At 55.4% G+C, this 13310-nt stretch overlaps 1 protein-coding gene across 1 annotated transcript; it reads right to left on the minus strand.

Moving 5' to 3' along the window:
* Positions 1-4251: 4251 nt before the first annotated feature.
* On the minus strand, positions 4252-13085 carry Rflna (refilin A). The gene is made up of 3 exons (XM_075957379.1): positions 12799-13085; positions 6183-6292; positions 4252-5641 (listed from the first exon to the last, which is right to left on the minus strand). The coding sequence occupies exons 1-3, from the start codon at positions 12985-12987 to the stop codon at positions 5152-5154; spliced, it is 789 nt and encodes a 262-aa protein (XP_075813494.1). The 5' UTR covers positions 12988-13085; the 3' UTR covers positions 4252-5151.
* Positions 13086-13310: the final 225 nt, after the last annotated feature.

The following is a 13310-nucleotide window of genomic DNA, read 5'->3' on the forward strand; positions in this document are numbered from 1 at the left end:
GTCTATCACATCTGTGGTGAGGGTGTCCTGGGCGACTCTTGTTTCTTGCTATGAACTATTTTATTTTTCTGGCCCATTGTGTTGGTGGTATTTTTTTTGGCTTAACCAAAATGACCGATCCTACATCTTTGGGTTTGGCATAAAAAGGCTCAAAAGAGCCATGCTGCCACCTTGGTGGTCTGTTTCAGTCAGGGTCCTCTAGACCAGTGGCTCTCAGCCTTCCTAATGCTGCGGCCCTTTAATACAGTTCCTCATGTTGTGGTGACCCCACCTATAAGATTATTTTCATGGCTACTTCATAACTGTAATTTTGCTATTCTTATGAATCGTAATGTAAATATCTGATATGCAGGATATCTGGTATATGACCCCTGTGATCGTTCAACCCCCAAAGGGGTCATGACCACTGGTTGAGATCCACTGTGCACACACACTCTCTCACCCTGTCCCTCTCCCTTTCTATCCCTCCTTCCTTTCTTTTCTATCTTTCTCTATGTATATATATTCTGTATGTATATATTTGTGTGTATATAAATTCTGATATCTATATAGATATCAGAATTTATTAAGAATAAGCTTTTTAAAAATATTTGTATTATTTTTCTATGTGCATTGATGTTTGATCCATATATACATCTGTGCACCACGTGCTTACCTGGTACCGGCAGAAATCAGACTGGAATTACGGGTGCTATGAGCCACCAGTGTGGGTGCTGGGAGCAGAACCCAGGTCCTCTAGAAGAGCAGCCAATGCCTTGACCACTGAACCATCTCTCTGGCTCCTTAAGTTAGCTTTAAAATCGTAACAAGAGCCAGATCCTGAATGCCTCAACATTTCAAATGTCCCAGAACAGCTTGGGGCAGGGGTGACACCCCTTAGTCACCGAGTCTACAAGGTGGCGTGCATCCATAGTACCAGCCTGGCATCTGGGAGCCCGGAAGGTTTCTGGAGTCTACTGGTCCCTATTGCATGATGCAAGCTTAGAAACTCCAGTTCTCAGGTCAGCCAGGGAGGGCAAAGCCACAGGGGGAGCAAAGGGCGAGATGACCTTTCTCCTGACGAAGGCTCCTTATCTGACTGCTGCCTGAAAGTGCCACCCGCCATCAGGGTCGGCTTCGCCACATCCAAACCATCAGGACAGTTTTTCAGGTGAGGATTTGTGACACGGTGGCATGAAAACCAGCCATTAGTAGTTCCCTCCCACAGCAGAGCCAAGGGGGCTTCCGGACTTCACACGGAGATGTGTGTTTTGCTGTAGCCTTGAGCCTGCAGCCTGGCGCCCCTCACGCCCACACACGCCCCCTGCACAGCAGAGCCGTGCGTGCGATACCAACCGGCCCAGCTGACCTCTACCTGTCCGCTTCACCTGTCTCCAGAACTGGTTTGAGGGACTTCCCGAGGGAAGGGATGGGATGTTAGGCCTCTGGCACCCACTGCCTGATTAACTCAAGGGAGGAGGCCTTCTTCTTAGCTTCCAACTTCCCAACACTGACCTGGGTTGAACTCCCTTGGCCTGCCCGTGTAGATGGCAGGTTTGGGTGCCTCTCATACCATAGCCTGCGGATGGTGCTGGCTGGGGTCACCAGAGGCCGTCCACTCAGAGAGTTTACACATCGGGCAGAGCCGTGAGCTCAGCCCTGCCTTGCACTACACACCTGCCAGGGTGTCTGCCTTACACTAAAGGAGTCAGCCTTCTCCCAAACCTCAGCTCCGAACCCAGGCAGCCAAGGATGCTGTGACAGACGTCCAGAAGGAAGCCCACCTTGGCTCTACTGGCGGGTGAGTGGGTCTGCCTGAAGGAAAGAGATTCCATAGCAGGGGGCAGCCTGGGAATCCAAAGCAGCTATACCTGCCACACCTGCCCTGGGCAGAGGTGTAGCTGGGAAGGCTGAAGGGAGTGGAAAGAGGAAGTGGACAACGAGACGTGGGTATTGCTGACCCCAGCACCACCTCCCCAGTGCACCCCAAGCACCTGGTGCCAGCTACCTCGGATGTCTAAGCTGGGGTGGGGAGAGGCATTTGCACCCTCCAGGGGCTCCAAGTTGCCCTGAGTTCATCTGTGAACTACAGGAATAGTCATGAGCAGAAACCTGGGAGTCACATGCAGGCCTGTACTATGCAGGCCAGAACATAGGGGCCTTGGTCAGGCTCAGCCTGTGTCCAGGCTGCAATACAAAAGCCAGCAAGCAGGTGGCGCTGTAGGGCCTCACCCTGGACAGAACCAGCTCCACTAGGCTAGGCAGGTTGCCTTGTCAGACAATTGAGCTGCCACCTTGGCGGCCACCAAATAGAGCTAGCTGGTCTGAGCCCAGCCCCATCTCTGCCTCTCAGACATGAAACCGTGTCTCTTCCTTGTCTGTTTCTGAGAGGCCCAGACAATGTGGAGGCAGAGCTTGTGGCTTCCGCATGCCTTTCGAGTCTTTGTCTCCTGTGAGTAGCTTGTCCTCACTCTGTCTTTAAAATGGAGGCTCATGTGACTTCTCATCCCAGGAAGATGATGCTATGAAGTCCAGCTGAGGCACAGCCTGCTCTAGGAACCCCCATGTTCTCTGGCTCTCATAATACAGAGAGACGTATTCCTACATGACGTCAGCTATAACGTGACCCCCTTCCCCAAAGGAGAGCTCTGCCCACAGGGTGGATGCCATGCCTGGTTTCCTGGACTTACTCAGGAACACAGACCAGGCCAGTCAGGGGCACTTCCTGGAAATGACAGCCTTCAAGAGAGAGGCAGAGCTGTGGCGGACACAGCCCAACTGAGCAGAGTGAGGTGCGGCCTAGCCAGAGACACCAGAAACCAGGGTGGGGACCGGGAATGTGTGAGAAAGGCCATGGCTGGTTTTTTAAATTGGTTTGGGCGACAGCAGTGAGGGTGGTGGGAAAGAACTGGGACAAGGTAGGTCGGCAGGACGCAAGGGCGCGGGTTGTGCTGAGAAGCCCTGAAGCAGCTGCTAGAGCTGGGGTGTCTCTCCGGTGGCCTGCCCTTCTGTAGAACACCCGTGGTGATGGCTGAAGCAGAGTGCTCCACTCAGTGGCAATGCGTTCTGTCAGCTGGGTACACGGGGTGCCGGCGTGAGCGGAGAAAGCCACTCGTGGCTTGTGTAGGACGACATGTCCCTCATCCTCTGCAGCTGGCCCAGGGATCGGAGGCCATGCCAGATGAAGCTAAGATGGCCAACAAAGAAGCCTCGCTCAATTTGTATAGATTCTCCAGGGAGCTCTGGGGACCCCCCCTGTCACCTCCATCAGAACCTCTTGAATTCCCAGCCCACACCCTTCCTGGGCACTTTCTCTCTGCTCCTTGTGGGGACTGTGATAACAAGGTAAATGGACAAAAGGAGAAAAGTATCCCCAATAGTCCTGGGCTCGGGACCAAGATTCTCTATTCCTGCCCACGGAGAAAGTGGAGTGTCTGCAGGAGGCCAGGCAGGACATGAGTCTGGCTGGCGGGAATGGGATTCAAGTTGACTCCAGGTAAGGGTGCTGCAGATTTTCCCCCATTTTGCAGCGTAAAAAAAGTTAGCTGCAAACTGGGCGTGGTGGCGCACGCTTTAATCCCAATACTTAGGAGGCAGAGACAGGCGGAGCTCTGTGAGTTCAAGGTCAGCCCAAAATTCAGGTCGGCCAGGGCTACGTGGTAAAACCCTATCTCAAAAAAATAAATAAATAAAAAGGTGCCTCTAGGCACAGGGCACTTTCCAATTATTGCCAACCTTAGCACCCTGGGGGCAGGTGCCACCGCAGGGCCACTACAGGGTCTTCCCTTCCTGGTACTGCAAGGCCGGGTGAAAGGCCCAACACAAAGCACCCTAGGGCAGGGCAACTGGGAACATGACCTTTGTGTGGAGAGCCCCAAGGGCTGGGACAGGAACTATCCAGACCTGGCACCTCTCCCCATCTCCAGGTCCCCTGGGGACTACAGGACAGGTAATCTGCTGAGGGGGAACTTGGGTGTAGGGCTTCTCCAAGCTCCCCACATTTTAAGCTGGAAGCCTGGGGACCCCTATATTCCCAAACAGATGAGAGCCATCAGTGTGGAAAGCCAGTTAGGACTTGTGACCGTAGATTGTTGATAGGGCCCTTGCCTAGCCAGAGGCCAGGCTGGCACATACAGAGACCATAGGTCCTCTCTGTCCCCCAGGAGCAGGGGAGCCAGGGTCCTTCAGAGAGCAGTGCTAGTGGGAGGAAAGGTGGGGTTCCCCTCCCCCACCCCAGGGCACCTCAGAAACTGAAGGCATCCTGGCTGTGTATGTTTTATTAAGATAAGTCACCAACAACTTAGGTCGTTCATTAACCACAAGGCACCTCTGATAAGCTATATAGACGGGAATCTATCAGCCATTTGAGTGTTCTGTTTGCCCCATGAAGGGTGTCCCTTCCCTCCACTGAGCCACCACAGGGACAGCGGGCAGGTTTCCAGCTACTGGACACTTGAGGCCAAAGGGACATCTTTACCTCTATGGACTTAAAATGGAGGATCATTTTAGCCTGGGCACCATGGGCCAGCCCCAGGTTGTTTGGCAAAATCAAGGCTTTCTTTCCCAACACCATAGATGCAAAGGTGAAGGGTGAGCCTGGTACTCAGAAATCATGCTGTTACGGTAGGATCCGTCCTGGGTGAGAATGAAGGCCAACAGGAGCTGACACACTTCCTCTTGAGTCCACAGCATGGCTCAGAACCTCAACCAGAGCCAGCCATAGGCAGGTGTTGGCGATGTCCCCTCATTAGCCTTGAAGCCTCCCTGGGCACCCGCCAGAAAGCTAGTTGGGAATGTGTCTTGTAAGGACACTTGGGACTGCCCTGGAGGGTAGTACCCTGCATAGCGAAGGATGTGGTCTGGGCAGCCAGAGGCCACAGTCTTTGCCAATTCAGCCCAAGGGAAGCCAGCTCAGCCCTCCGCACCTAGGGTTCTCGGCGGGGATGAGCACGTTTGAATGGCCTGTTTTGGAAACGCTCCTCTTTGAGAAGGAGGTTGGGAGTTGGGCCACTACTGAGGCTGGGTCCTGTGTCCTGTGGTACACAGGGCTGTCTCTGCCTCAAGGGCACACCAGGACATGCTTGGCCCTGCTCCCGAAGCCATACAGCCTGGCAGCTATAAAAGGTAATGAAAGATGCATTCAGACTCCTCCAGGCTGGAGCTGAGGCACAGTCAGCCCAGCTTGTGGTGGGGACAGGCTGCCAAAAGCAGCCTCATGCTCGCTGGTCCAGACCACAGGGCCCAGGTTCCAGGCCGAGCCCCCATCCATCTGTCCGTCTTTCCAGGACCTCTCCCAGACTCCGCTCCTCTGCCACCAACCCTGGGCTCCTCAAAGTACTTCGAGGCGTGGGAACTGGGCACGGCCTCCCCACACCATTGCAGCTGCAGGCTGGAGGAGAACCAGTGGCGTGGCTGGCCGAGGCTGCAGTGCAGCGTGGTGCGGAAAGAGCTGCGGGCCAGCTTGGGGAAGATGATTGCCGTGCTTCCGAACCGCAGGGCACGTGGGCGAGGCTCCAGGGTCAGCTGGCTGCGGTAGCTGCGCCACGTGCAGTTGGGTGCCGCCACTATGGTCTCACTGTAGGCTGTGACTGTAGGCACCGGAGCATAGAAGATCTTGTCGCGGAAGTACCTCTCTGAGGCGTAGGTGACCTCAGAGTTGCAGCTGGGGAGGACAGTAGGTAACGAAGGTGGTTAGCCTACCACCCTCGGTGGGCTAGCCTTACACAGAACCCTTTTTGACCTTGACTGTGAAGGGTCAAAGTCCCAGCTGGACCCTAAATTGGGGGTTGGAGGGAGACTAAAAAGAACACGATTGGGATGATGGATGCTGTTTAGGCAGTGGCTTTGTGGCTCTGGATTGTCACCATGGAGGGATATCTATGTTGGAGTATTTGGGGGGCAGAGGCTAACTATGGGAAAGGTCACATGGAAAAAGAAAGCAGGTGCCTCCTGTAGTCTACTCCCAACTTTGTTATATTGGAAGGCCTATGAAGGTTCTCACAGCCCTGGCTGGTGGGTGATGCCACCATTCAGAGGGACCAGTCAGTGATCCAAGAAGGCCTGGGTGGGGAACATGGCAGCACCAGAGGGTAAGAGTTGTTGAGCCCCAAACTGGCTGCTCTGCCCTCACAGGCAGGACCCCTTCACCAGCTCGGCAGGGTCCCTTAGAGAGGACCCACCCACCTGACTCTTGGCCAACTCACCGGATTTCATGCGCAGGTTCGGGGTCCACCTTGATGCTCTCTCCAAAGAATACAGGCAGCAGACGGGGCCTCATCTCCTGGGCTGGGGGACTTTGGAAGAGGGAAGTAGCCTATGTGAAGAAATGGGGGGGTCATGATTTATACACTACCCCCAGTACTGAGAACAGGGGGTCAGATGGAAAGACATCCCCACATCCCTGTCTGCGTGACCCCATGAGGGTGAGGCATGACTGTCGTCCCCATGCATGGGCACCCAGGTGGGATAGATAGCTCCTGGGTCAGATGGATGCACCCAGCTCCCAGGGGACCCCAGGCAACCTCAGTATCAAGTGACTTCAGCACTGACCCCGTCACAAACTCCCAGATGAGGTGTTTATGGGAATAATACCAGAGAGGCTGTGGCTTGGCGTCCCCCACACATACAAGGTAAGTTTGCCGAGCAACTGTCGTGCCCTGGGCACAGCACGGGGTCCTATGTGACTGCTGAGGAGGGAGAACATGCACCCAGGCTAAGGCTGAAGAACTAAGCATTCAGTTCAGAGAGGTGGGTGTATTCTACACGGTACAGAGCATTGCAGAGCTTAAAACACCAAGTGAGCCTGCTACTACCGGACCATTGCCCCTGCTTGATTCACCTGAAATCAAAAAATAAAACCAACAACAAAAAATCAGCCAATGGACTGGGGCACTGGCTCAGGCATTAGAGGCTGCGTGAGACCCTGTGTTCCATCTCCAGAACCCCATAAATGGGTGGCGCACCTGTAACCCCAGCACCCAGAAGGTGGCGTCATGAGGTTCAAGAGTTAAAGGCCAACCTCGGGTACACAGAGAGAACCTGGAGACAGATGGAAAAAGGGGACCCAACACTGCTACCTGGGCAGCCCCATTTCAGTCAGACTTCCCACGTGACTCGGTCAGTCGAACATAAAGCCCAGTTCAAATAAAGGAGGCGGGGGGGGGTGCTCTGCTCCCCGTTCAAATGGAGGAGGGGGGTATTGCTCCCCAGTTCAAATGGAGGAAAGGGGGTACTGCTCTCCAAAGGGCCCCACTGGAAAAACAGTTCAGCTGCCCCCAGGGAGTGCAGGCACTGAGAGAGAGAACAGAGCCCAGATGTCCACTGGGGACACGACAGCTGGGCACAACATACCCAAGGGGTCTACCAAGGGTTCTAGGGCTGGAAGGGAAGGGAACTGGGTGGCAGCCACTAGCCACCCCCTGTAGATTTCTGCAGTCAAAACCCTGACTAAGGGTTGTTTTGAGAATGTCTCACCTTTCAGCTGGCCTGCAGAGCTCACGGGAAAAACCCAGCTGTGTTAGGTGGAAGACAGTGTCCCCCCTAGAAGCTGGGTTACAGCCCCATGGTGACTATGGAGGTGGGGGGCTCTAGCACCCTTGGGGCATGCATGGTGGGCTGGTATCCTGAGATTTTATATGCACTGCGGTCTTCACACCACAGTATCTGCCTCAGTAGGCTTCCTGGAACACAGAAAGCCCCAGAAAGGTGGCCTTCCAGGGATCAGGGCCCTGTTCTCTTCTAAAGAGATTGTCCAAGACGCTGCAGGTTGACTCAGTAGTTAAGAGCACATACTGTTGTTTCTGGAGGGGACCCAGATCCCAGCATCCACATAGTGGTTCACAAACAGTGCCCCCTACTGGTCTCTGTGAGCACTGGACGTGTACATAGCGCACATAAACATACAAGGTAAATCTGAGTCTTCCCATTACAGCTTGCAGGGCTTCAGTGTGTGCCTGTGACCTGAACTGTGAAACTGTGTGTAGAACCTACACTTGGACTGAAGGCTGGCCAGTCCCTTAGGTTTCAGCGTCCTCTGGCAACTCTGGGACACAGGATAGATGGGAAGGAAGGCTGAGGACAGAGGTCAATCCTCCCCCATACCATCTTCTACCAACTCCAACGCCCCCCCCCCACTTGCTGGCCATGACTCCAGCCTCCCCTTTCCCAGGGCAGCTGGCTAACTACTGGTCACCTGGGCAGATGGGGGTAAAGTAGAGACCAAGGCTGAAGTTTTGAGAATAATGGTCACTGACTGCCCAGCCCATGTAAACATGGCTGACTGGAGGTGTAGCGACATGGGAAAGCCTTGGCGCCCTGGGAAAACCCAAAGCCACAGAGAGCGCGATACTGCGCTGTGGCAGAGAGCTAGGTACAATACAGAGACAGCCCCACGTGACAGTGTGCTGGCCTAGGTGAACAAGACCCCGGGTACAGCCACAGGGCCAAAATAGCACCATAGCCCATGGAAATCATTAGACCAATAAACACCCATGGGTGAGGAAGGGGAACGCCCCACTAGCTGCTGCTGGAGGGACCAGACAGCCAGGGCCTCCACGGCTGTGCCACTCCCCCACACACAGTGCCACGTGGATACTTTACAAGGGGTTACGTGGGTTTCTGCGAGACACCTTCGGCAGCTTCTCGTTTGTTTTGAACTAAGTCTCACTCTGTCGACCAAGCCTGGAACACCCAGCAATCCTCCTGTCTCATCCTCCCAAGCTCTAATTGTCATTAGCTGTGTGTCAAATATGTTTGCGACCAGGAGCTCCAGTGATGGGCTTGGGTTGACTCTAACCTTGGCCCAGGAGGAAAGGAAGCTAAGAGGCCATAGCAGCCCAAGTTCCTGTCCTCCCTGCAGGAGACCAGGGCCGTTGATGGCCGGTGGGCGGTGGAGCTTTTTCTCCCTCCAGTCTGCCACACTAGGCAGAAAATGCCACCTGCTTAGGAGAAGTCAGGAGACCCCTAAGGGGCCCTGAAGCCTCAGGGCCTAATTTAGGCTGCAGATAACCGAAGCACAACCTGGGAAACAGTCATGAGAGCAATTAGGAGAGGTCCCCACAATGGGTCCCCACCACAAGCCAGAAAACTGGTGGTGCTGACTGTCCCCACAAGGATAGTTGAGTTCCAAACCCCCTGCTATGGGTGAAACCTCCAGCCGACATGGGGTCTCTAGAGGCGTGAGGTCACTCCGGGATAGGGTGGGCACTAACTGGATGGCTGGCGTCCTTAGAAACAGAGACACAAGACCAGAGTTGGGTGAAGATGGGGGGCATCTCAAGCTAGAGTACCACAGATTACCCTAGCCAAGAGTTCCCAGCAGAAGCCACAGATTGTCACTAGACTGATGGATTGCCACTGGAAGCCAGGAATGAACTTCACCGTCTTCACCAGTCAGAGAGCACCCTCCTTAGGCCTTGTCTGGTAGTGTGGCCTGCATAGTTTAAACCACCTGTTTGTGCACCTTCCCAGCCAGTCCTATCTGTGGTGCTTTTCCCAGAAGGTGGCTGCTGTGGGTTCCCTTGACACCTGTCAGGGTGTGTCCCGCCTGCTCTTCACACTCCAGGTGAGACTCTTCCAGGCAGGTGCCCCAACCGTGGGGGCTGGGCTTTGGAGAGAGGTGAAGGACAGCCGGGTGGAAGGAGGCCCGGGCAGATCTGCCTGCCTCCCCTACTGCCTCTGCAAACAGACTCCGCCCACTCACCTCCCATACTGGCTCCCTTCCGCAAGAGCCCGCACACACACCTCACCTAGACCATGGCTCTGTTGAGCCCTGTCCCCTTTGCCTATAGATCCATTGTCCGTTCCGTCCACCCATCTCCATTCCCGTTTTCCCTTCAATCTGTCCATCTGTCCGTTGTCCACCCATCCTTCCTGACTCCAGGCACCAGCCCCCTCACCTCACACCAGCCTTCACAGAAATGAAAGGGCAGAGGCCCTAAGAGTGACACCTGTATCATGTCCTTCCCGCTCTACTTGGACTAGAGCCCAGATCTGCACCCACCTGGGAGGAGGAAGCCCGCCCCTCTGGATAGTCCAGAGTGACATCAGAAGCACAGTCTACCCGGCACTACTGAACCTAGACTTCCTCATGAATCAACCAGGAGAGACTGGGGAGGTGGAGTCTCCCAGGCAGCGACTCCCCACGCTGCCTCTTGTCACCTCCTGTCATTCAGCAGTGAGCCTGAACTCCACGGGGGGGGGGGGGGGGTCTAAGCAAACACCTAACACCCAGAGAGGCCCCCGGGTCAGATCCTGAAAACCACCTGCAGTCTTCTGAGGGCAATAAAACCAGACGGGGGGGAGGGGGGGTGTTTAGGGGGTAGTGGCCCAAACTCCTTGTCAGTGTTGGGAGCCTGTCTGTCCTCAGCCAGGGGGACCTGGCTCCCTGAATACCTGCCCCACGCACCACAGCTGTGATGGAATTCAGGGAGTGGGGGCACCCGATGTTATCACCTGGTGCAGAAGTCCAGCTTGGAGCCCAGAGTGGCAGAGTTAGGGTCAGTCTGTTTTCATCTAGCCCTGTCTGGATGGCTGAGCATTTCTGGGGTGAAGGTAGCAGCCAAGCAGCCCCCATTCCAGTCAATGCCTCTTGTTCTCCAGGAGCTACCTGGGAGGGCAGCACCCCCAACACACACACACAAGGCCACTTCTGTATCCCTCGCACCCAACTTTTCAGTCACATCCCTGCCTGAGGTTTCTAATCTGGGGTCCGGGGGGCTCATGGAACTGAAAAGGCACAAACCTATTTTAAAAAACCAGAGCATCAGTTCCCAGCCTCAGCTAACAGGGCTGGAGCTAGACCTCTCTTGGTCTCCGCGTTCTGCCACAGGACATTGGTACAGGCCACCCTCTTAGACTAAGATCCATCTCAGCCCTGGATGATTAGAATCGGCTCCCTGGTTCCCTCTGGTTTTCTGAGGCACCATTCCTGACCTGCCTGTCTGTAGTAGTCACCTCACACAGCTGCCATCTCTCCCAGCACTGTGCCGCACACCGAAGGCAGTGGCTGTACCCCCCCTCCCTCCACTAGAATGACAGTTCTTCACCATGACCCTAAGGCTGGGAGGGAGCCGGGGATGTGACCTCCTTTCCATAGCCTCTTCCTCACACAATTGAAACTAGGGCCGCAAGTCATGGGCAGCCTTCTTTTATCCCACACAGCAGATCAATCAATTGATTGGCAATTGTCAGCCTGCCTAGACCTGGGCCTAGGAGTTGCCCAAGCAGGGGAACAGGGTGGCCATTAAACCATATAGTACAGAAGGAAGGGGGTCTCAAGGAGATGGGCATCCTGGTGGGTGGTGACTGGTAGATGGACGGATGGGCGGGGCCACAACTGGGGCCCCAAACCTGAGGCAAGGTTGCCAGGGCTACAACTTCCTCTCGCTATGAAAAGCAGCACCTCGACCCTGTAGCTACACATTTTGTTTTTCTGTTTAAAAAGGTAAAAGCCGTTAATTCGCCTTGCAGTGAAAACCAGGGCGGGTTTACATGCACACTGGAACCAGATTGTTCTGGGCAGCTTTGGGCAACTTCCTAACCATTTTCTGTGCCTCAGCTTCCTCCAGAAAATGGAGACCAGAGGCATGTAAGCACTCACTGGCCGACTGCAAGGATTAAACACGTTGGTGGGGAGAGCCATCCCTGAGGAAAATGACATCCACACACCAGGTGTCCTTCATTATCTAGGCTCCAGCGGCCCCCGGGGTCTCCCTGCCCAGGCAAAGTCACAGAGCATGGCAGTACAGCTCCGTAGCCGGCACCTACTTAGCCAGCAAAGGAAACAGTAACAGCTGCAGAGCCAGGCTAACAAGCCCGGCTTGCTGTTCTCACAGCGCCTATGGCTGGCACAGAAGACATGGGAAGCATCCAGAGCTCCGCGCAGAAGGAGGTTTCTGGGTCACCCAGAATTGGAGCGACATCTTCCCGCTCCCTTCTTTCTGATCTCCCTCAGAGTATGCTCTGGGATTTCTTCCCCGCCACGCAGCCCACACCAGGTAACCCACAGCTGTGGGAACACTGCTGGCCTGTCTCCAAGGTTCTTGAGAACAGCATTGCTCACTAGTATTTGCTCTGAAAGACCTTGACCACCCCCCCCCCAAAGAGAGATGCAAATTTAATTCAAGATAAGCTTCCAACTTCCCTGCATGCTTGAGTCACTTGGGGAGAGTTAAATAAAAGTTTAGATACCCAAATTGTGCCCTGGACTAGGTCAGTGCCTGGAGGGGGAAGCAGGCTGGGCATTGATTGTTTAAAGAGCCTCAAATGCTCCCTGTGCTCCGCACACCTTGGCGGGAAAGGCCTTAGCACACCCAGTGGAGACCATCAAGCCACAGACGTGGTCATGCCACTGTGTTCAGCCGTCCTTTCTTCAAGTTGCTCCTTCTGCCCTATCCCCAGAGCAATCCAGGCAAAGCGGATCCAGCAGCCCCTAAAGTCGCAGCTCCGAGAACACTTCCACTTCTACAACCCACGAGACAAAGTCCCTGAAGGCTTTCAGGCAGAGCTAGCTGCGTTTTCAAAAATGTCTCCGTTTAGCAGCCCTGGGATGGGTCAACAGGGCAGGAGGCAGCGGCAATGGCAGCGGCGGCAGCAGCACAGATAAGGACCTACGGACAGAGGGCCACAACAGGCCCCTTTGCAGATGGTAGACTTTGGGGGTACCAGGACATTACTCAGTACTTAGCCCACCAGCACCCACCCTGAAACTCCCAGCCTACAGGTCCTGGTGAGTCCGGTGCAACTCCAGTCCGCCTCAGGAGGGAGGAGACCATGTTGGCTTTTGCACGGCCCTCCCATTGCCGGGTCCCCACGTCTTACCGCTGGCGCCTCACTGGGTCCTGGGGGTTCGGTGGTGGCACGGGCTTCCAGGGTGCCAGGCGACAGGGCGTAGAAGGGCGGGCTAGGACTGGGACTGGGGGGCAGTCCCGAGTCGGGACTGTCCAGCAAGCCGTCGCGGCTCTGCTCCCGCGTGTCCCCCATGGCCTGCAGATGCAGGTGACCCACCATGACTGGCGGGCGCGGAGTGCGGGCCCCAGCAGCTCGGGTCCCCGCCACCACTGGACCGGAGAGGAGACAAGGAGGCTACGGCCTGCGGCTCCAGCTAAGACCCGCTCCCGAGGCAACCGCCTCCAGACGCCAGCTGAGCCTCCTTTCCCAGGCGCCGCCCCCTCCCCGCCCTCCTCCTGCTGTGCCTCTTGCTCCCGCCCTGGCCACCCACCCGGTCAAGGCAGGGTGAGGACTGCAAGGTCCCCCAGCCTGCAGAAGGCACCACCATCCCACCCTGGTGGTGTTAAATGCTGACTTGAGTCCACAGCCAACTCAGCAAGAAC

The sequence above is a fragment of the Microtus pennsylvanicus genome, chromosome 1, assembly GCF_037038515.1.
Source record: "Microtus pennsylvanicus isolate mMicPen1 chromosome 1, mMicPen1.hap1, whole genome shotgun sequence".
NCBI lineage: Eukaryota > Metazoa > Chordata > Mammalia > Rodentia > Cricetidae > Microtus > Microtus pennsylvanicus.